Below are 22627 nucleotides of genomic sequence, written 5' to 3'. Positions count from 1 at the left end.
AGATTAAGCTTTTAAAAGCAAGCAAATTGAAAGTCCCAAGATATTTGTGATATGTGAAAATAGCCTCACACTACCTCTTGTTTTTGGAAGGTTTCTTGTTTTGGATGCATTTGTCAAGAGGTGCTGTGTGGATACCTTGGATGGAAAGGTTTTGCGCTGCTTGTTTTCCAGTGGGGGAGTATAAGGTAATTCCAAGGAACTAAATGAAAACAGAGATCCATTTATTAATTTTTTTGCTTTCAGAAGTGCTGCAGGACATACATATACATTTACCATACAGGTTCTCCTGTGGTTTCCTCCTATTGAGCTTATGCTCACCTTGAAAGTGATTCATAAGCACAGTTTTGCCGTCATCTCTTCTATTTCTTCTACATACAGCTCCACCTTTTCACCCTTCCTAACCTTAGTTCATCCCCTTCCCACAAGGGTATTCCAGCTCACCCACTTTCCAGGACTAGAAAGCCTGCTCAATAACACAGTGATAACCAGGAGATGGCAACTGCAGCTTTTCCTCTCTGTTGCCAATCACATGCTCCTGATATGCTACTGCCACAAATGCACAAGATGACTGATCACAAAACTATTCCAACCCATCAAATTTATTTGGCTATATATCATTCCTTTTCTCCAGTTGTTTGATTTTGTCCCAGATGCTGTACATTTTCTAAGGAAAACTGTTGTATTCATGTCTTGGAGACGAATTCCAACTCAATTTGGGCCTCTGAATACTGTCACATATAATCACCATGTGATTTAGAAGACAGAGGAAAATGTATAATAGTAGGAAGAAAAAAATAGAAGGGGACACTGGCCACATTTTAAGAAATATTTTGAAGAAAATGAATGCATATGCATACCAACTACTCAGTCGAAATCTCAATCTAGTATTAACTACAGCAACAGGCCAAAAAATAATCCAACATACCACACCTCAGACTAGCAAAGTTTACTTTTGTGGCTCTCCAATACTCATTTTGCTTTAGAACTGCAGAATGAGATTTCAAAATGAACTCTCTATAGCAAGGCTGAGGTTCTTTATTTTTCCCTTCTCTATCATCTGCAATCTGTCAGGAAGGGAATAGCACTGGCAGCAAACATCTCCTTTAATGACATATCCAAGACACTGATAGCTGTAACTTTACCACAAGTAACTAAAGGTACTCATGTTACAGTGCTGCCACTGCACAGAAACTCCTGTAGAAATGTTTACTCTATTTTGTATCTGTTATTACAAAAAAAACTTGCCATCGCTTAACCCCATTTTCTTCTCTGGATTTAGTTCTCATATTATTAATCGACCGTGCATCAAATAATCATTTACAAGCTTCAGATGTTCCCTGATACCACAAAGGAAGCAGAAGCTGCCTGGAGCTATATATGCTGCTGTCATTATCCAGTCTGGCAGCCACAACAGTAGAATACACGGATTGTTATCGAACCATCTTCCATGATGCCCTCCTGCTTTGTTGTGCTTACCTGGTTTTCACATCTGCAGGGATTTCTTTCTTGATACTTGTTAGCAGTTTTTTACTTTTCTGTTTTATTTGCACCATTTCATTTTCAGGTTTTTCCGATGTAACTTTTCCCTTTTGTTTTTCAGGCTCCTATAAAAGACATTATAATAGGATGTCTGTATTGATCAAATGTGTGTATGTGTTTTCTTCAGCAGACAGAATAGGCTAGGAGCACACACAGAGACAACTACTACAGTTCTGCTGACAACCGATAGCTCATTCCAACCACAATCACTGAGGCACTTTCAGTCCTGAGATGACATGATTCAAGCATGTTGACACTGCTCTTTTGTAAAAGAGGAAACAGAGTAGTGAAAGCAAGGACCGTGAAAGGGGATTTTTATAATTAACCTTCTCTCACTGCTAGCTATTGCAGCATATGAAAGTAGGAGGAAAAAAGAGAGACCCCATTCCCAAGTGCCATGCTCCTCTAAGAGATGATCCACCAAAGGAGCCTCCTTTTATTAGCAATGCTGTACCTCTTTGAGAAGTGGTTCTGTATCTGGGTTAGAGGTTTCAGTTGTGGTTGAAGAACTGTCATCATCTGCCAAGGAATCCTTCAGTTCATCTTCCTGTTGCTTCCCTTTTCCTCTTCTGTCCTTTTCTTCCCGTTTCTTTTGTGGCTTTGCCTTCCGCTGAAGTGCCTTCCCTTTCCCTGAGGAGATAGGAACATTTCAGATTCCCATCAGCAGTACTCTGTGATGGGCTTGTTCGCTTCATTTCAGAGGCTAACCCACATGATAAAACCTCTGAAGTTTGCCTGCTATGCTCCTAAGACCTAACTCCATTGCCTCTCTGCAGATGTGGGCATCTGGCTGCACAAGTGCTATGTTCCTGGTGTTCCTTTTGAACACCTTATAATTCAAATTGACTGTGCCACCACATAAAAGTACATTTAGACATGGACTTGAGAAACTGGTACAAGCTTTATCATTCTAACAAAAGCAGAACTGAAAGACTTAGCACATCCTTGCCAGTTCAAACAAAGCAAAGCCTAAGAATAAGACTAGAGCGGATGAGAAAAATCACTATACTATGGTTTGGCAATGATGTGTGCCTATCTCTCTCTAGAAATCTCACACCCAAATATAGCAACTTTTCTCAACATATTTTACTTTTTCAAAGTGTACTGTATATTAAGAGCCATGGCTAAGCTGACTAAAATTATTTGGCTTGACATACTTAAGTGTTACTGCATCTCAATGTATAAAAATAGTGCATGGAACACTCCAGGGAGTGTTTAATCACCTTTCTTTAAGCAATCCACACATCAATAAATAGTGCTAGTCAAGCAATCAATCATGTTTTTCTTACATTTTCTACAGGCTAACAAATAGAGCAGAGAATAAACTCAAAATGCAGAGGTTTAAAAACCTTCAAAACAAAGCCAGAGGTCCTGGGCTTGCAAAATAGAAGACTATAAAGCAGACACCTGGGGAAAATAGCACTTATTGAGAAAAGTATGAATACAGAGAAGCTGCGTGCACACATGGAGTCAACATTGTCTCACCCACTGCCTCTTGCTGTTGTTGTACAGGATAAATGCATTCAAAGTACTCTGATTGTGCCTTTTGGTAGATGTGATACATGCTTTATCAGAAAATCTTCCTGAGATTCTATCACTCAGACTAAAATGTTCCTTAACACGCCACACAGTGCCTGCCCTCCTGCTTCCAGGATGGATTTCATACACTCAAAGACTCAGCTGAGTAAGTGAAATAAAAAACTGGATTTGTACCAGCTCACATCAGAATTCATTTTGGTAGAAGAACAACGATGGCTGTCCTGTTTAATTTGACAGTTTGTCCCTCAGGGAAAGTTTGTACCAAAACACAGATTTGCCTCCAGTATTTTGGTAAATACCAGATACGCATCAAAGGGCAGCATCTTCAGATGCTTCTTTCAGATGTTTTCAGTAACAATAAGAAAAACATTGCAGATTGTTTTTAACATGAATGCAAATGCAAGCATAAACACAGGTATCTCTGTACATAAATTTTCTAGGGGTCAGCCTCACGCTTACTGAGGCATTCTATTTTTGCCTCAGAACGCCTCATGCCAGTATTTGCATACCTTTAGTCTACATTCAGAACTGTTGAACAGCTTAATACACACCGTTAGAAAATTTTCTCTAAAATCATAGAATCCTTAATGGTGGAAGAGACCTTTAAAGGCCATCTAGTCCAACCCCCCTGCAATGAACAGGGAAACCTACAGGTAGATCAAGGTGCTCAGAGTCCCATCTAGCTTGACCTTGGATGTCTCCAGGGACTCCATCCACCACCTCTCTGGGCAGCCTGTGCCAGTGCCTCACGACCCCCACTGTAAAAGACTTTAACATGCTGTCCTAAAACACAAATATAACTCAAAGCAGCTGTTTAATACAGATTTAATGTAGCCTCTGCAGTACTCTGCTAAGAACTAAGTTTTAAGAACACAAAACAAGAAGACTGAAAGCTGAAATCCGGCAGAAGACATTCTAACATAGAATTTTAATTTAGAAGCTACTGTTCTTGCAAGTGTCTGCAGAGCTCTAGCTGTTTATCTAAAGACAAAGATCAGCTTGCATGTGCAGATCTGGAGAGATAATGGAACTTCCTCTTAAGGTTTACATTTTCAAGAGTGTGAATGGAAATGGGCAAGTTTTACTTGATGTGCTGAGCTCTTGAGAGTCAAGTTATAGATTACAGATAATGCTCAGTTGTTATATAAAGCTTATCCAAAGAAGCCTGCATTAACAGATCTGTGACTATTTGATCTGAGCTGGCAAAGAAGTCAAGAAAACTATCAGGACTGCAAAATATAATAAAATATTCAGTATATACGATGCAATAAATAATACATTTAAATACTCATTATACCACCACAGCAAAGCACAAATGGTGCAAAGTCTCTTTAACAGCGAGAAAAAAAGTGAACCATCTGAATGCATTTGTAAACAAAAAGTTAAAGAAACAAGAGGTCATGTCAAAAATTGAAACCCACATAATACAATTCTTCAGTCTTTGTCACTTATATTTTCAACACCTTTACCAAACTGATAGACAAATAACAAAAGTGCAGATCTGAAGATGTATATAAGTATGGCTGAAAAATGTAATCCATCTATCAGACACTTAGGAGCAGCTGTTTGCTAAGATGAAATCCCAATACAAAGGCTGCTAGAAAATGCTATCGATGCAAAAAGGTTAACATAGATACACCATATTATTTGGATCAGAAACATGTTTCTGAAACAAAACTCAACCATCCCCACATACTGTTTAGCAGTATGTGATAGCACTATAGAGCAGTCTTGGAGTGCAAGAATCACTTTCTCTGCAGACTGAACTACAAAAGGAAGATGCACTCCAGAAGCACTCCCAACCTTCTCAGGCATTCAAGTACACAGACTGGATCAGCCCACTGTAAATCCTTTCAGAAGTGCCCCAAGATGATGCATCCTCACCTACCAGCCATGTTGCTACACAAAGCTCCAGTGCCACACTATTTGCTGATGTAGACACTGAGCATAAAACCCACGTACAGCTATGTGTCATTTGCTGAAGTGCCATTTCACCTTTATGAAATGGATGCCTGGCAAGTTGGTTATAATTCTTTTAACATTAACTCCTCCTACCACATCCCCTTGCATAAATGGAAAAGAAAAAGAAAAAAAAACATCAATAACCCAAGTAAATAAATAAAGAGAAGCTAGAAAAAAGTAGCAAGTTTTAGCAGGATCCCCAAAACTTGGGGCTTCAGTCTCCCATTTCAAGGACCAAATGCAACAACACATCCATTCTCAAGTATGTAAGACTTTACTGCTCATTACTAAATACTGTGAAACTTTCCTCTGTTGTTTTCTGTGATCATGCAGATGTTTCATGATTTGCTTACCTTCCACCTTTTTCTTAACTTAATCTCTAATAAACAAAACAGTATCAGTACTGTTTCTGTACAACATCGCTAGGGAAAAATGAAAACTCATTTAGAAATAAACACATCAAGATTAAATTCATAACAACAAAAGTAGGATGTAACTGAGGTTGTGAACACAAAAAGCATGGTAAGAAGCTCCCAGACTCATAGCATCATCATTATTGGAAGGGACTTCTGAAGTTAAAGTCCAACCACTGCTACAGTAGGTTCCCTACAGCAAATCACACAGGAAAGGTAGAAGTGGGTCTTGAATATCTCCAAAGAAGGAGACTCGTCTCTGGGCAGACTGTTCCAGTGCTCTGTCACCCTTACAGAAAAGAACTTTTTCCTCACGTTCAGATGGAACTTCTTATAGTCCAGTTTGTGCTCATTGCCTCTTGTCCTGTTGTCCAGCATCACTGGAAAGAACCTGATGCCATCCTCTCGACACCTGCTCATTAGATATCTATAAGAGTTGATAAGATCCCCTCTCAGTCTTCTCTTTTCCAGGCTGAACAGCCCTGGGTCTCTCAGCCTTTCCTCACAAAGGAGATGCTCCAGGCCTCTCATCTTCTTTGCAGCCTTCCACTGAACTCTCTAGAAGTTCCCTGTCTTTCTTGAACTGAGGAGTCCAGAATGGGACACAGTACATCAGATGTGGTCTCAATAGGGGAGAGCAAAAGAGGAGTATTGCCTCCCCCAACCTGTTGGTGACATTCTTTGTAATGCACCCAGGATATCACTGACCTTGGCCACAAGGCCAACCTACTGCCCATCAGGACACCCAGGTCTTTCTCTAGGGAGCTTCTCTCCAGCAGGTCAGCCCTAACCTGTACTGGTGCATGCAGCTATTCCTCCCCAGGTGCAAGGCTCTGCACTTGACTTTGTCAAACCTCATCAGGTTCCTCTCTGCCCAACTCTCCGGTCTGTCTAGGTCTCATTGAATGGCAGCACAGCCTTCAGGTGTGTCAGCCAATCCTCCCAGCTTTGTATCATCAGCAAGTTCTACTCCAAAAGGAATTTATACTAATGAAAATAAATGACATAATGAATGTATCTAATGTGTGAAACTCATTTAAAGCATTAATCAACTAAAAAGATGCATAAGGAATTCAAACTCAACTCAAACCTCACACAAAGATTAAGGTAACTTATACTAATTTGCTGACCACCTGACATCAGGTATTTTCTAAAATAACTGCAAGCAAAGGTATGAAGAATTCCATTCCAAAACAATACCACAGGGGTTTACAGATATTCCTTTACCCCGTCTGTTTTCCCCCTTCTTCCCCTCTCAGATTTCGTTATATACTAGGACAACTTCCCTTCCTCAGCCCCCAGCTCCAAGTCCAAAAGACAGAGCGAATGATGTTAATCCAAAGGCAAAAGAGTTGTAATAAAAATAATTCTTTGGAAAGTAAGAAGTCTAAATATTCAGATTTGCTTTCATCAAAATGTACCAAAGATTTTGCAGGAAGAATCATAACCGAACACTGCAAGGAGAATTTCACTGCCATAAAATAGATAAAGGATGCATTCTAGATGCAGGCAGATGCAGAAGAGTAGGGAACAGCTGAGAAGCTACCACCTTCCAAGCTATGAAAACATGACCTTTACAGTTGATTAGATCTTATTCTGTGGCTTATATAATGAATCATCCTTTTTTTAAAAAAAAAAAAAGCAGAATCTTATTACCTTTGTTTTTTGCAAGTGGAGATGGGGGTTGCTCTGTAAACACATCTGGGGAAGGGGTTTCTGGGTGGTCAAAGTCTTTTTCCATAGTTTCTATGAGTCCAGTGAGATCTGAATCCTCTGAGCTGTGCCTCCTGCTGCTGGCACACTCGGCGTGAGGTGGGCTGAGAAGCGGTAGCTGTGGCAAAGCACTTTCAGTCTGTTGCTCTTGCTGCTGGGACCCAGATCCTGGGGGTTGATGGAGGGGTTGCTCTGCCAAAGCCGTCGTCTGCTGCTGTGTCTGCTGCTGGTTCTGCCTCGTGCCCTTGGCTCTTTTGCTTGTGGCATGCGTCTGAGCTGTGGCACCTGAATCCAAGGTAAAGGGGCCTGCTCTGTTCACTGACTGCACGGAAGTTGCTTGTGCTGAAGTCCTACTATTAGGCATGTTTGAACTGGTTTTGGATTTGATATTTTCAACATCAGGTGCATTTCTATTGCTGTGAAGGTGTGCTGTTGCACTGCATTGTTTATGATTCCCTGCACTGGATCGTGAAGACGAACTGCCTGTTCCATAGATCCCTCTGGAGGGACCATGATTAGAATCTGATCCAAGCGCGTTCAAGCTGGAAGAACAAGAAGTGTTTAAATGTACTTCACAATGTTCTAGTTCTTCTCCATGAAAAAAAGAATCACTATGTCCAAAGGAAACTTTTAATTACACTTTTTTTGGCATATAAACAACAAAAATGCCTACAACTTCTTTGACAAGCTTTTACCATTCCCTGTTCACTTGCTCACTGTACACATAAGCAAAAGTGGTTAAAATGACAGTCAGTGTATATGTTGAGGGGAAAAGAAAAGACTGTTGTTTATTTTTTAACTTAAGACCAAAGGAAAAACTTTTGGCCTGATATTTTTCTTCAGTCTATACTTCATTTTCTAGAGTCTTAACAGAAAACCAAGCAGGGTTTGTTTTGACAAAATATTCCTCACAACCACAAAGCTTGGTTTTTGTAGCTCATTATCTCTCATCCATGGGAGAATCTCTATTCATTCACCTGTTCTAAAGAGTCTTACTTTCTAACTGGACTTACAACTAAAAGGGGGGAAGGGAGAAGGGAGAGGAAAAAAAACAAACCCAAACCCATACATACTTTCCATCAGACGAAATTCCAACTATTCTCCTGAGATCAAGTGGCCTTCCCATATCGAAGGGTGGGCCTGAGGCCTCAAAAGACAGGCGTCTTCTAAATGGCTCCCAGATTCCTTGAGCTTCTAGATAGGCTGTTCCGATTACCAAGAGAAAGAGTACACTGCAGAGAAGAGAGGCACTCAGTTAAGTATTGCTACATTTTGAGCATTTTAAGGCTTATGAATTTAATCGTGCATAACAAAAAGTTTGTATCTTATACAGAAAAGCTGAAAACTGCATCCAACTCACATTTCTGTCTAACAAACATAAAATAGCTAAATCTAACATAACATACACAGCAATGAAACTGAAAAGCAAAGCTGGAGATGTAGGTCTGGTCCCAAGTCCCCAATTTTAATCCAAATGAAAAATTGAAGATGGAACTGAAATACTAAAATGGCATCCAGAAGGTCACCAGCTCTCACAGACTTGGTACAATTCCATATGAAAAGCAAAGATCCTCCACAGCAAATTGTGCTGCAGTTCAGAGAACTAAAATTAAGGAGTGCTATTTCAAGTTTTACAATTGCATCTGCAGTGGTGTTTAGGAGTTCTCCACTTACATAACGCACTGCAGTGAACTGTATTTCTGATGAAGCAATAAAATCACTGCAGAGACATTCAGCAGAGTGCTACAGATCTCATCTTCTAACAGGTAGGAAATTTCAAGGGGGAGGAGACAGCATTGATGACTAAAGACTGCCTTGCCTATTACCCTAGAAAGTTTGTGCAAAATTAACTTTGCATTAGCAACTTCAGCTTCCGTTTTCCTCCCAGATCCAACTGCTGGTTTTTGTAAGCCAAACATTACAAAAAAGGACACCCATTCACAGAAAGTGTCGAGATACCACTTGCTGAATTCAAGCTGTCTAGAAGAATTTGGTATAGATATCATCTTTTATGTTTTAACTGTCAGCAAAAATCCAAGCAGCTCCGGAGATCAACTCAGCTGATTTTAGCTGCTTATCAGTAGCCTTTCCCATCCCAGGGATTAAAATGGATAGCAGATATAACCATACAGCAGAGTGTAGGCAAAATAAATTTCATCTGAGGTACTAACAAGCAACAGAAAAATTAAAGAAATAGAAGATGCTCACACAAACTCCCAGCCAAGAGAACAATACCTGCCTTGGGCACTGCACCCTCAGATATACAACTACTTTGGGAAATTAAAAAGTAAACAAGCATGACAAAACCACAGAATAAATATCTCTTTTTTTTTTTTAATAAAATGCCCTTTCTTATCTTGGTGGGGTGATGGTAGGAACATTGTTGGTCCACTTTATGTTTGTTCACACAAACTAGGGATTACTTTGTGATTATACGGAAGTGTGTCGGTGGCAACAAGCAAAACTCCATATTGCATATCCTGAAAGATAGAGGCTGTGTGCCTGTTCCTTAGAGTATTATGAGGCGGTCACATTAGGACTCCTCTACTTTGCTGCTGAGAAGTGTTTTCGACTTGTAGAAAAAAAGTGAAAGGATTAGCACTGGTATTGTTTTGTGAAGTCCAGTTAACAAATACAGTACGCATAAAGTTACCCGGGCTAACTACACATGAGCTGAGAAATGTTATTCACGCTGTCAACAGAGCAGAAATTAAGTTTGCACATTTCTAGCAGATATGCAGAAAAAACACAAAATAAGATCAAAATACTGCATTCATGGCAAAGTCCTAAAGAACCAAAGAAAAAGAAGCACACTTCTCTATTTCTTTTATCAATCCCTAGACAAGGAAAGACAGCCTGACTAAATACTTATGCAATGCAGTACAGCAAAATCAACAAGTTAGCACCTAAATATGAAAAAAAAGATGCAAGGCTTCATTTGCTACTAATGTAGTGGGATAATGCTTCAGCTTTGCAGCACAGAGGAAGACCACTTTTTCCATAACAGGCATCAACAGCAGCAATCCATCTCATCCTGCAATACAGGCTTCAGGCCACCACCAAAAGTAAAATGTCTGTTGTCACTGATTCAGTTTCTATACTATTGCCTTCTCGAGATAAACTTAGTGGGGAAAAGCATCTTACATCCAAGGAGATGAGCAGGGAAGCACTATTTATAATCTCAGGTTTCAAAAAATAAAGATAGATCTATACCTAGGTTAGACTAGGAAGAAAATGGAACTTTCAACTCAAATTTCAACCACTCACTTTGAGGAAAAAAAACCAGCACCAATATATTCCTACATAACCTCAGAGTGCTTAGTGTAGCAGACAATGCCCTTCAGGTTCTCAGAAATTCCATTATTAGTATCACCAGTTGTCTGCCACATACAAGTGGCAGCAAGTTAAATTCATCTAAGGCACCTGCTAAGTTCATTGAGTCACTGCCTCATATCTTTCTAAAGCACAGCACTGTAGAAGGATGCTTCAACCTCTACAGGAATTCACTGCTAACAGTGCTCTAATACCTAATTCGATTCAAGTTTGGCTGAATCAGTTGTCAAAAATCCACACACAGCTATAACAGGATCCTGCCTAATAGCCCCAAGCGATAAACATATTCTCTCCTCATTTAAAGCAGAAAGTCGTACTCCTCAGCTTAAAGCTGTTCACATTAAATCCCCGACAGCTTTTATTAATTGTTCTCCTTTTGCCACATCACATACTACACTAAATATAACATGTATTGAATACTTTTTTTTCCCTATAATCTATATTTAAGTAAAGGTACCTTGCTCACATATACTGATAAGAAAAGGAATACACATTACCTCATTATTCCTGAGGTAAGAATGTACAGTGCCAATTCCCAGTTGGGCCTGGGCAACGCTTCTGCACATGTTGCTAGCATATGATATGGAAGCGATGCATTCAAGATAAATATGAATTCAGAGCCTCCTGCTGTGATGAGTTTTAATTCACGAATTACTCTGGAAGCAGTGAAATCTGGTGTAAACCTGAAAACAAAGTAAAGCATGTATATATACACATGCAGACACACACACAAAACCCAACAGCAGCTATACCTAAGCAATGAAACTGATCATGTAAGTGAGCTACATTTAAATGAAAATGCCATGCTTTTTGAAAACATCACAGAAAAAAAAAACCATTTGTCTCATCACAGACTGAGATCATTGCAAAAATGCTAGTGAAGTTTCACTGCCTGCAGTATCTTGGACATCCTCTTGCATAACAGTAGCATCTTCTGAACTGTTTAGATATGAATTTCAAATACCTGAGTTTAAACCAAGCAGCATCAAAGAATAATTTTTGGTGCAGAGATCTTTTACAATAGAAATGGGCAGAATTAAACTATTGTTGTCATTAAAGCAGCAGACAAAATATTCAAGACTGAAATGCTGTGCTTTATGATTTTAATCCTTACATCAAGGGCTTTTTAGCATGTACTGCAATGCACCAAAAATATACGTAAAACTAGATCTCATGTGCATTCATAACCCAAATGAAGGAAATGGATAAAAAGCTGTGTTGTAACATTATTCCAACTCATTAAATTGCATTTACTGGACAATAACAAATATAACGCTACAGTCAGTCACAGAAACTTAGTTTTTTAAGGAACAAGTAATGACTGCAAGGAGAGGTTTTATGCTTTAAGCTGTATTAATAAAAACCCTCAAAGCTTAATTAAGAACCCTCAGAATTCAACCAATATTCACTGCCTTTGAAAATACAATTATGTAACCAAATTCCTGATGTACATCTCCATTTAGATAAAAGAAAAAAAACACCACTTACAATATGACTATGTCTTTAGAGGCATTGACACTTAGTGCAAACTCTTGACAGTTAACTACTTTAAATCCATATCCTTCACATGTATAGCCACTGATTTCCATAGTTTTCACGTTAATCTGCAGCTGTCCTGTGTTTTCCACTTTAAACGTTCTTCTGAGAGTGAAATTTGGTTCTTTGTATTTCATTTCTGGAAACAGAGGAAAGTAATTAGTGCTGTGCCAAAATGATGTTCTTCACTACGTACATCTACAGCAGAAGGGAGTTCTTTCAGTATCACATCAGGAAAAAGAACTGGCAAGGCCACAAAAACCTTGCATAACCTGCAGGAACAGGTTTCTGCTGTCAGACTGTTGTATGTTTGCACAGCTCCAGAGCACTCCAACTCATCAGGGAAAGAGATGAAAAGCCCAAAGTCTGACAGCACTACTGCCTAACAAAAATCACCTCAGCTGTAAGTTCTGTGACGTACTGCTTAGTGTAGAGGTATTCAGTGACAAGTCCCAGCACTTGCAGAATGAAAAGTTACCTTTTTGCACCTTAAAGGTAAAATATATTGCTAAACTACATTAGCCAAAAAAACCTCACCAAGTGCTAAATCATAACATGTGAAGAGGTAATGATAGAGCTTTACTTGAAATCTTCTTGTTCCTCAAAAAAAGAAAAAATCTCAGATAGTAACTAATACAGTACATAAGGAAATCTGCTAATTAATAGTGCAGATTTTTATTGCAGATAAAAACTAAGCCGCTTTTGCCAGATCTTTTAGAAACACAAATACCCTCTGGCCCTTCTCCCAGAAGCAAGCCTGGGGGTATGGAGCAGAAAGCCTCCAACCGCAGAACAGAATTTGCCTGCCCTTACTTTTCAAAGAGCATATCCTTTGTTTTTCCCTGCTAGCCATGTGAAGATTTTGAGCGTCAGGGGGAAAAAAGAATACAAAACTACAAAACAGATAGAAACCACAATGTCTTTTTTCCTAACATTCAGGAATTATATTTAATGCCAGTATTTTGCTCAAATTTTCACCTCCTACCTCATCACCTCCTCATCCCCTCTTGAATTCTACTGGACAAGGAACTTTCCAGTTTTCCTAACCTTTCATATTAAAATTTAAAAGATCAAATATATCATTTTCTGCCTAAATTAATAAGCAATGTTAATATATTTAAAGGAAAAAACCTCTGACACACTAGAATAGGGAAAAAATGTTTCCATGCATACATGTTTTAAGCTGTACATTTAAAACGTGTTTTATTTTCTCTTTAGCACAGCAGTTCACAAAGTACTCACTTTCTGAACAGTCTTTTAATAGTGCTTCTGTGATTTTAAAGCGTAAAGAACTTCCAAGACCAGGAGGTTTGCCTGCAACCTTCAAGCTCTCGGTTGTTCCCTGTCCTTGTACCATTATGGCATCTATTACAGTCAAATTATTTCTGTATTAAAAAAGTAAAAGAGAAATGGAAATATTCATGAAAGGATTATGCAGTTAATTGTTCCTGCAAGCTTCTCTACAGAATATGAAGGTATATCCCAGCCCAGATAATTCCTCACAGTACAGAAGGAAGTAGTGCCAGTTGTCATAAACAGAATTCTTGCAAGACTAAAGCCTAAAAAAGCACAACAGAGCATGCAAGTAATAAAGATGAATTAGTTACAGTTTATATTTCATCATCATTTTAAAGTATCACATGATAGAAAAAGTAAATATTTATGCAAACAGAGTTCTTCACTGACAAGGTTGAAATAGCAGCTTTATCTTGCAAATGGTACCTGCACCTACATATCCTACTTTCAAAGCAGGACAATGTGTATTTAAGGAAATAAGTCCAAATATATAGATTATATATTTATATCAGCAAATACGTACTGAATACAGCATAACTACTGTAAAACAGATTTACCCTAAAAGTAATTGTGGTTTCTTCTCACACATGATTCTGTAATTACCCTTGTAAAAGTAAGTTTCTGACAGACAGCAAGCATAACCATACATGTAAATAAAGACATATCAGAAATTCAAACTCATTTCAGAAATATCCAGCATACCTGATAACAATTAATGATGAAACAGTTTTGTTAAGAACAGGAGTGAATTTGACTTTGACAGACTTTCTTTCCCCAGGTTTTAACATTAGGCTTAGAACTGAATGACGAGCCAGGCCTTTTGTAAGTCCGACAGTGCTCTGCAGTGGCTGGACCTTAACAGAGCAAGGAAAACAAAGTAATACTTTCAAAAATAGTAATTTTTAAACATATATTTCATAGAACATATGTTCAGGTAGAAAACTGCTTGCATTCTATAAAAGCTTCTTACAAGAACAAATTAACAGCATGTTTCATTGGGTTGTTTTAGTCAGAAATAGACTTCTAGCACAATAAATTCCCTATTTATAAGTTAATCATCTGACAAGCACAACAGCACAAAGCTAAGCTATACATGTGTGGATTCATAAAGCTCTAACACAAAAAGGAGTTCTGAAGTTTTTAAATGTGTATTTTTAATACTATATTAACAGTAAGCTATTATATGCAGCATTTTTTTTTTTTTTTTTACCACTACAGAAACATGCTCGAGAATACTGTTTTCAAGAGTAAAGAAGGAAAAAGGGGAATAAAAACAAACAAAATAGAAGGCCTATTGAAAAAAGTGCATTTTGCCTAGCTTCCCTTTAGATGGGATGTAAGCATGAGATTGCTAAACTAAAACTAATTGTAAATGGAGGGGAAGTGCATATATATTGGATGAGAAATGGAAGTGATCAGAATGTCACATGCTCTATCTGAAAACATGCATAGTTAAGCCTATACACAAAACATAAGAAACGAAAAGGTTTAAAATAAAGAACAAAGCAATGGAAAATTCAGTACTTTGCTAACTTTAGAGCTACAAACCACAACACTGATAAAGCAATCCTTGGTATCAGTAAGAGAATGAATAAAAATGTATCAATAGAGTTTTCCTGCAAGTTCTGCGTTTCTATTGCAACGTAAGTATATAATGAAAATTAAAATGCAACTGTTACATTCAAAATACTTTCCTACTTCCTTGAGATTATCCAACAGAAGCATCATACTTTTTGATCCTTACTCCCTAAAATTTAATACATGCATGACTGAACTCTTCTTAAACACTTAAACTGTATCTAAAGAATGCAACGGAATACTTACACAATTTCTGAATACTTGGAATTCTAGAGTCCTCAGGTTGAAATCCGTTGGCTTACTCAAATTAAACCTGAAACAAACACGTAATTTCTTTTTTTCCCCCCTGTTCATGAAGAAAACAACCTACTTGTGCTTATTACAGACATTAGCACAAATCAAGAACTTATGGAAGGACTCAAACAACACACAGCTGATAGAATCACTTGGCTTTCCTTATTTTATTTTTTTTTCTCATTACTTCAAGTTAAGAGGAAAATGTAAACACTTAGCATAAATTCAGTTGTATGTTCAATGCAAACCCCTTTAGATTCAATGCCCAGCTGGGCTGATTCAAGTTCTAGAAATGGACAACAATAAGTAACAACACGTTGCGTGCAATTTCTGTAAAATGCATTTTGCTGGAGAGTGAAAATGCCCTATGTACTCTAAAACAATACTTACCGTTCTAGCATTTTATCAGCAAATATGGATGGGTTAGAATACAGGGCTACAGGAAGGAACTGAACATACACAGGAACATCAGCTGGATTTTCTAGAAAAATTTCTTCTTCCTAATCAGAAACACAATGTTTGCAAAGTTTACATTTGGTTAACTGTAACTAGAAGAAGCTATTAGAAATACAGTCTCTAAAACAAAAATTGAGGCTATCAACAAATAACTCACTGATGAACTGTTAGTATTGGTGAGTGGAAAGCTCAACTGGCGTGGGGAGCTAAGTATGGAAGGCCAGGCCATTTCTGCAGTAACTGTCAACTGAACATCCTTCTGAAGATCTGTGTCCACTTCAAATATTGCATTCAGCCTGTAAAAAATAGTTATAAAACTTACTTTACAGGAGTAAAGTGGCAAAAACCTGGATAAAAACAATCCTGGAAAATGCAGAGTGCTTAGAAGCACCCTGAAAACAGCATTAGGTTGAGAAGATGTACATTATGTTTAATTTATTTAAACACCACCACCACGGAGGTCTGCCCACATTTGCCACTAATAGAAAAAGCAACAGAAACCCCCAAAACATGCTCTAGGAGACCAACTGAAAAATTCAAAAAGATGTTCACTACTTAAATACTGTCATCAACATCCATTCATCCATTCTAAATTCTACCAGAGTGCAAAGATAAGGTGACCATAAAAATGCAACAGGATTTACGTACTGTATCACCAATCTTTCAGTATTTCTATTAAATCACTATTCTTGGGACAATAAGACAACTTCTGCTTTTTTGTCAGAAAGTGGCTACCTGTTATTATTACAGAAACAAATTTTGAAAATCTGATCGAGATTCAGACCATTAAATAAAAATAACCCCAAATATTTTAAAAGTCAGAGAGTATGTAATGCTACTATTCTGAGATCATTGTAATTATTAATTATGACAATTTGCAGAAATATGAACAATAAAAAGGAGGAAAACCAGTCCTACTACAGTCCATTTCTAATACAACATGCAGATATCCACTATGCCAAAAACATATTGTGCATCCATCAAACTGTATTGTACAAGCAATATACTATAAATCTGATGTATATTAGGTGTGATGGAAACAGTGGAGTATGTGTCCATACTCACAATAACAAATCTAGATGAAATCTGAAATTAGGTCACATTACTGTTTCCATAACTGAAGTTCTTCATTATTAGCCAAACTGCACAACAGACTTGATTCCTTGGTTACTCCATGAGCTCTCCACAAGCCAAAACATGACCAGCAACTTAGTTCTCCAGTCAGCAAAGCAAACCAAATGTCAAACTTAAAACCTGGAGAAGTATTTTGGAGAGAATCTAAATCTAAATATCTAAGTCAGAATCTATTCAGAAGGAGCAGGTTCTCCTTTGTCAAATGCTACCTTGGCTAGCTGGTTGATTTTAAAAAGCATCAGACATTCCCCAGTACTGCTGTATTTTGTCAGAAGTAGTTTTTAATGGTGTTTTCCTTTATTGTCTTTACTGCAGATGACAATATTCTCATAGAAAATTCAGTTTACAACAAATTTATTCAGGAGTTGTTAAAAAAAAAAATCAGAGTTATAACAATGAAGCTACTTACAATTATTTTGTCTTTCTGCAAATATTTGAATCTTTTTAAAAATCAGTCTGCATGCTATCACCACAAAAGACATCACTTACTGGTAAAGCAAACATCTCTTGAAGTTTAATCAGTTTACGTATGTGAAAATGGATGTTTAAAAAGGTATGCAAAAGCCTCCAAATATTAGATAGCAATGATTAATCACTTACTAGTTAGCATTACTCAAGGAAAAGTATCAGACAACTAGATTATTAACTGAAATACAATAAGTTCAGAATAGCAGCAACAGAAAACCTTATGAAAACCTAGAGGGATGTTAAACTCTCTACTTTAGAAGAGATTAAGCAGGGATACTGTGTACAATATAACTTGTTTTAGAAAAGATTAGCAGAACAGAGACCATCCTGCTCTTGCCATTCTTTATGGAACTGCAGTTTGCTCCAGTCAATAGTAATTACTAAGGCTGTGATTGACTTGAAGTTGTTATTATTGGTAGTATTTTTTAACTTTTTAAATTCTCTCTTTCAAGCTTTTGCAGAGAACAGCAAGTAGCTGTTTTTTGTTCTCTCTTAAAAAGCACTACAACATATTTAAAAAAAAAAAATCTGTATTTTATAATACCACACGTAACAGAATTACCTAGTGATTTATGAGCTGAGGAAGTAAAAGGCATAGAACACTTACCTATGGCTTGAGTTCTCTTTTATTTCTGTCCATGCTTTGAATAAGTTCTCATGCAAATCCCAGTCAGAATCCCACATATCTTCTTGCATTGCTAGGCTGTGCTGAACTTTAGATTCCGCTTTAAAAAACATAACGTATTTTTAAACCCAATGTGTAAAATCACTTCTTAAGGGGAAAACAATTATTTGTAATTTTCATTAAGAAGAGAGATTTACTTACATTTAGATAGAAAAGGCAATCCTACATAACAGTGATCCCCACATTGTAAACCAGGATCAAAATAAATATTTGCAATCTGGAAAACAATAAAAGCAGACCAAATAAGAAATTGCACAGTAAACGCAATGACCAAAGAAAGAAGGCAGAAGACTTCTGATGACCACACTCATACATGCAACATGCAAAAGGGGAAGAATAGGACAACTTGTAGAAGTAGGCAAAACAAACCTTTGACTTTTTTCCTGACTCCAGCTCTTCTTTATTACTTCTCAATCTCTTATAATAAAACCTTACATCTTCAGTCAGGGAACGTATGTGCTGTATTTTCACTTTCTGAGAGAAGGAGTTCATAATGTTCAGGCTCTGGTGAACTACTTTCCCCTTAGGAAAAAAAAAAAAAGGGTGAAAAATGATGCATTTATTATTATGCATTTTCTCTACCATATGTATTTATTTACTTAAGCAGACTGGCAAAAATATTACAGCAGTAGAGATATTAAACTGAGATTTTAACAATGTTCTCTTAAAAAATGCCTTTTTTTTTTTTTTTAATACTTCAGGATAGGTTTCCATGAATATGATTTCTTCATCTGTTTCCAAACATGGTTTGTCTCTCTTTCAAAAGAAACACACTTTAAGGTTTTTGGAGAGCTAGGACATTTCTGTTTAGTCACAACGTTTTAAGAGAGCCAGAGGAGGAAAGGCAAGAGAAAGCCTTGGTTATATCAGAGTCCAGATACAAAAAGACAAACTATCTTTGTGTAACAAATTCAGAAAATAGCTACAACTGTTTAGAAATTATCTTAAAGGAGTACTTGAGTGAAGCTGCAGATTATCAACACGTCAGGTGACAGAGAACATTTTTCAACAGAAGTATAACCTTCCCTTCCCCTCCCTATGAAATGAAGGCACCAGGCAATCAAACTGCCTTGAAAAGACTACGAAGAAAAAACTAAGTTGAAAAGTGTGCTTCCCCCTCCCCCCATCATACCTTTACATTTTTTCTTTTAGGTAGAGAACATACGGTTTTAATTGTGAGTCACAACCAAAATGCTTGCAGTACTCAAGCTCTCCCTCTACCCCCACCCCCCGTTTAAAGCTCACTCCAGTTTGATTTTGCTTATAAAGCAATGATTCTGCACAGACATGCCTTTCACCTTATCTCAACACCCAGGCCTGATAAGGATATGGCAAACAATAAATGAAAAAAAGTGAAAGGCTAGACAGGATTGGTGACAAGATTTCAGACCTATATAAGAGATAAATGCAGGCAAATTTAAATGCCTAGGACTATCTTTTAACAAAGAGGTTTTAATGTTCCCCTCAAATCAATACTTCCTTTAAAAAAAAAAAAATCAAAAGAGAGACGGAGAGATGAACTTTGCAGACTCAAAATTTAACTACAGCCTTGGGAAACAGTCACTTAGCAAAACAGTTTCAATAGCACCAACTGCAGAGGGAGAGAAACTGCAAGAGTAATTCTGTAAATAGTACAGTACTGTTAAACTGAACAGGAAGTAGAAATGACCATCTGTGCTTCACCTACAGAAAGCTGAGCAACCAACCTTCACCACTGGGCAAGATGAAGGTTCACTAAATTCTGCAGAACAAATGAAAAGGATTTTAGTAAGTTCCCTATGTAGCTTTAAAATACTGAAGAGCAGATAAGACTACCACTCATTAATAAAAAAAGATTTTTTTTAAAAACTGGCTAAAGAGACATTTAGCATAGTTTCTCAGAAAAGCTTCATTTGGGGTAGAAAGTTAGGACAGGTGGCACTGTAAGCTAACAGTGCAATTACAAAGTACAAGTCAGCACAGAAAAGGTGCTTATGCCAAGACTGTGATCATCAGAAGGCCTGCATGCACCATTAGTGTATTGCAGACAGATTTTTACAGTATACCAGCAATGAGGCTTAGGTGCAAATACACTAAAATTACAGACAGCACTGGGAACTGGGCAGCTGCAGGAGAATTACACCCTAGGTATGAAATGAAAAACAAGCGTTACTAAAACTGTAGTGCCTAGTTATTCCTGGATTTTATAGCAGTCAGATTTCTCTACTGCAAACTGGAACAAGAAGAACTAATGCTATTTTAGGCTTATTCTCTTAAGTTATGGAGGCATTACAGAACAACTAGATGCAAGAAGATCATGAATTCAGTAATCACAAGTTTAGTTTGAAATTAAACCAAGAAAAAAAGAAAAGCCAGTCTGCTTTCAGTGTTCTCAAATATCAAAAGAGCTAAGTGTTCAACAAAGAGAAGTAGCTGCTAAAGCCAACTGCTCTAAGAAGCATGAGGTTTGAACACAAGGCAATCTAGAATTCTGTCTAAAATGATAATGCTCTCCAAATTCATACTCCCAAATAAAATTCAGTAGCTCAAAAGTCCCCTGAATTAATTAAAGTGTGAAAAAAATTACCTGAGAAGAACATGAAGCCACTAAAAGCTACAGCAGTCTCAGGTTGAAAGAAAATGATGGACAGCAATGACACTACCTCTTAGAAGCTGAGAAATGGAGGTACTAAAGCATCAATAACATCTCCCAAAACAAAACAAAACCCAAAATAAAGTCAAGGTAATGAAAAATACAGGACTATATCAAGATGCACCTAGAAGCTTAGATATTAGTTAGAAGAATAGTTGATTTTTAAAAATTGCTACATTATGGCCCAAAATTTAACAAACTGAGGTATTATTGAGGTATTGAAGAGGGACAATGACCTTGACAGGGTACAGGAGATATAAACTAGGATATAGAACATAAATTGCTTTATATTTAAGCGAAAGAAAAGGAAACGAACCATTACGTTTTTGTTTATTGAAGACTTATGGAGCAATACACGGATGAAGTTAAAAGATATAGTAGTCAGTGCAATAAATATCCTGATAATGGTTAAGCTGTATAGTAAAATAGGAAACAGATCCTAAAGATAGAAAATAACAAACGAACCATGCAACTTCAGGAGTGACAATTTGACCTTGAGAGTAACAAGACTTCAGAAAAATTTGTGAAGCAAAGTAAAAGGGAGATGGAATGGATCATGAGACAAATGTGGCAATGATTTGCTAAAGTTCCACTGACTGGCCTGTTCTCCTCTGGTGAATCCTACTGCATTATTTTTTTGAAAAACTGTCATTTATCTACTGGGCATAAGGTAAAGCACTTGACAAAAGTGCCAGTGAAAAAATACTATTCAAGATTACACAAACTGTGAAATCAGCAAAAGATATTAAGCAGCTACTGCAAGATGAGGAGAGAAACAGATGGTGCTCTAAGAATGAAAAAAATCAGGGAGAACTAATTAGTACATAGTTTACTGAAGATTGATCTAGGAATAAATATTCCTAGAATATTCATTGCTTTGGTACCAAAAAGTATAAAAAGAGACAAGTTTGATCCTGCAAAGTTAAGAGGCACTTTCAGAATCGGAGAAAGATCGATATGGCATACAGATTGACCTGTGGACCTTGAGTAAGGAAAATAGTCTGAACTCAATAATAGCCAAGTTAAGATTGTGAATTTAGGATCTAGTAAGAAGTTTATTTTAAAGGCTTAAGCCTCCCTGTTTGAAAAGGCAAAGCAGGCAGAGAGGAAGATGGTCTGTATATGGTCACTGATCCACAACATGTTAAGACTAGACAAGATAGATAGGGAAACAAAGTCATATCCACCAACATGCATAACCTGAGGCATCTTCTCTGAAGATAATTAAGACCTCTAAAGAATGCCGTAAAACTTCACTCAGATGACGTGGTACATTTGTGATTACTCATTAAGAAAAGAGAGTGCTACACATGGAAGATTACAGAACAGGGACATACACAATATGTAAAGCTGGAGAAAACAAGAAAATACCTTTCTGTTGGGTTTTAACTATCAACAAGCCACGGCACATACACTGCTCTACACCAACATCAAATGCTAAAAAAAGGGGTTGGAACTAATTAATCTTAATCAAGATCAAGGACAGTGCTCATATGAGATAAATGGTTACGAAGTTACAAGGAATAATTGTAGACTGAAAAATGCAGGAATATTTGCAGTTATTGTAACTACAGTCCTGGAGTAACTTCCTAGTGGGAAGAAGGAAGACAAGAGTCATCACCATCAGATAAAACAAACAGTAAGAATAAATAATGAAATAAAAATTTAATAATGTAAAAATGCTCAGGGCCCCAAAGAATTAAAAAGTGGGCCAGAAGAAATCTAGACCCTTATCCCACTAAGAGAAGTTGGAAAAAAAAAAAAACTTGGCTACCAAGTACGATGCTGTGACAGAGTGGTTACACAGAAAGCAGCTCTGAAATATTGTGTCTAAACTAAGCTAAGCATGAAACAGAACATGTTCACATAGACAAGTCATGTAAGTGACAAGAGATGCCTGCCAAATAAGCATCAAGCCAGGCATTGCTTCAAGTATTTGTACAGCATAGATGCACCCAGTCTGTTCAGGAAGGTGCTTTTTATAAGACACTGATGGCAAACCAACCTGCAAAAAACAACCCACCAGTGACAGCTTTCTGGAAGGCATTA

At 37.4% G+C, this 22627-nt stretch overlaps 1 protein-coding gene across 1 annotated transcript in view; it reads right to left on the bottom strand.

The window, feature by feature from the left end:
• The window catches only part of TMEM131 (transmembrane protein 131), a 93886-nt gene that overhangs the window by 8730 nt on the left and 62529 nt on the right, over nucleotides 1–22627 (bottom strand). The window contains 15 exon segments of the mRNA XM_085213602.1: nucleotides 75–199; nucleotides 1477–1604; nucleotides 1994–2169; nucleotides 7110–7708; nucleotides 8240–8398; nucleotides 10997–11182; nucleotides 11988–12174; nucleotides 13278–13420; nucleotides 14034–14185; nucleotides 15156–15222; nucleotides 15594–15703; nucleotides 15817–15955; nucleotides 17869–17986; nucleotides 18088–18163; nucleotides 18316–18468. Coding sequence (XP_085069728.1) covers nucleotides 75–199; nucleotides 1477–1604; nucleotides 1994–2169; nucleotides 7110–7708; nucleotides 8240–8398; nucleotides 10997–11182; nucleotides 11988–12174; nucleotides 13278–13420; nucleotides 14034–14185; nucleotides 15156–15222; nucleotides 15594–15703; nucleotides 15817–15955; nucleotides 17869–17986; nucleotides 18088–18163; nucleotides 18316–18468 — 2518 coding nt within the window.

The sequence above is a fragment of the Meleagris gallopavo genome, chromosome 1 (genome assembly GCF_905368555.1).
Source record: "Meleagris gallopavo chromosome 1, MGAL_WU_HG_1.1, whole genome shotgun sequence".
In the NCBI taxonomy this organism is placed as follows: domain Eukaryota; kingdom Metazoa; phylum Chordata; class Aves; order Galliformes; family Phasianidae; genus Meleagris; species Meleagris gallopavo.
This window is presented reverse-complemented; position numbering and strand designations above follow the sequence as displayed.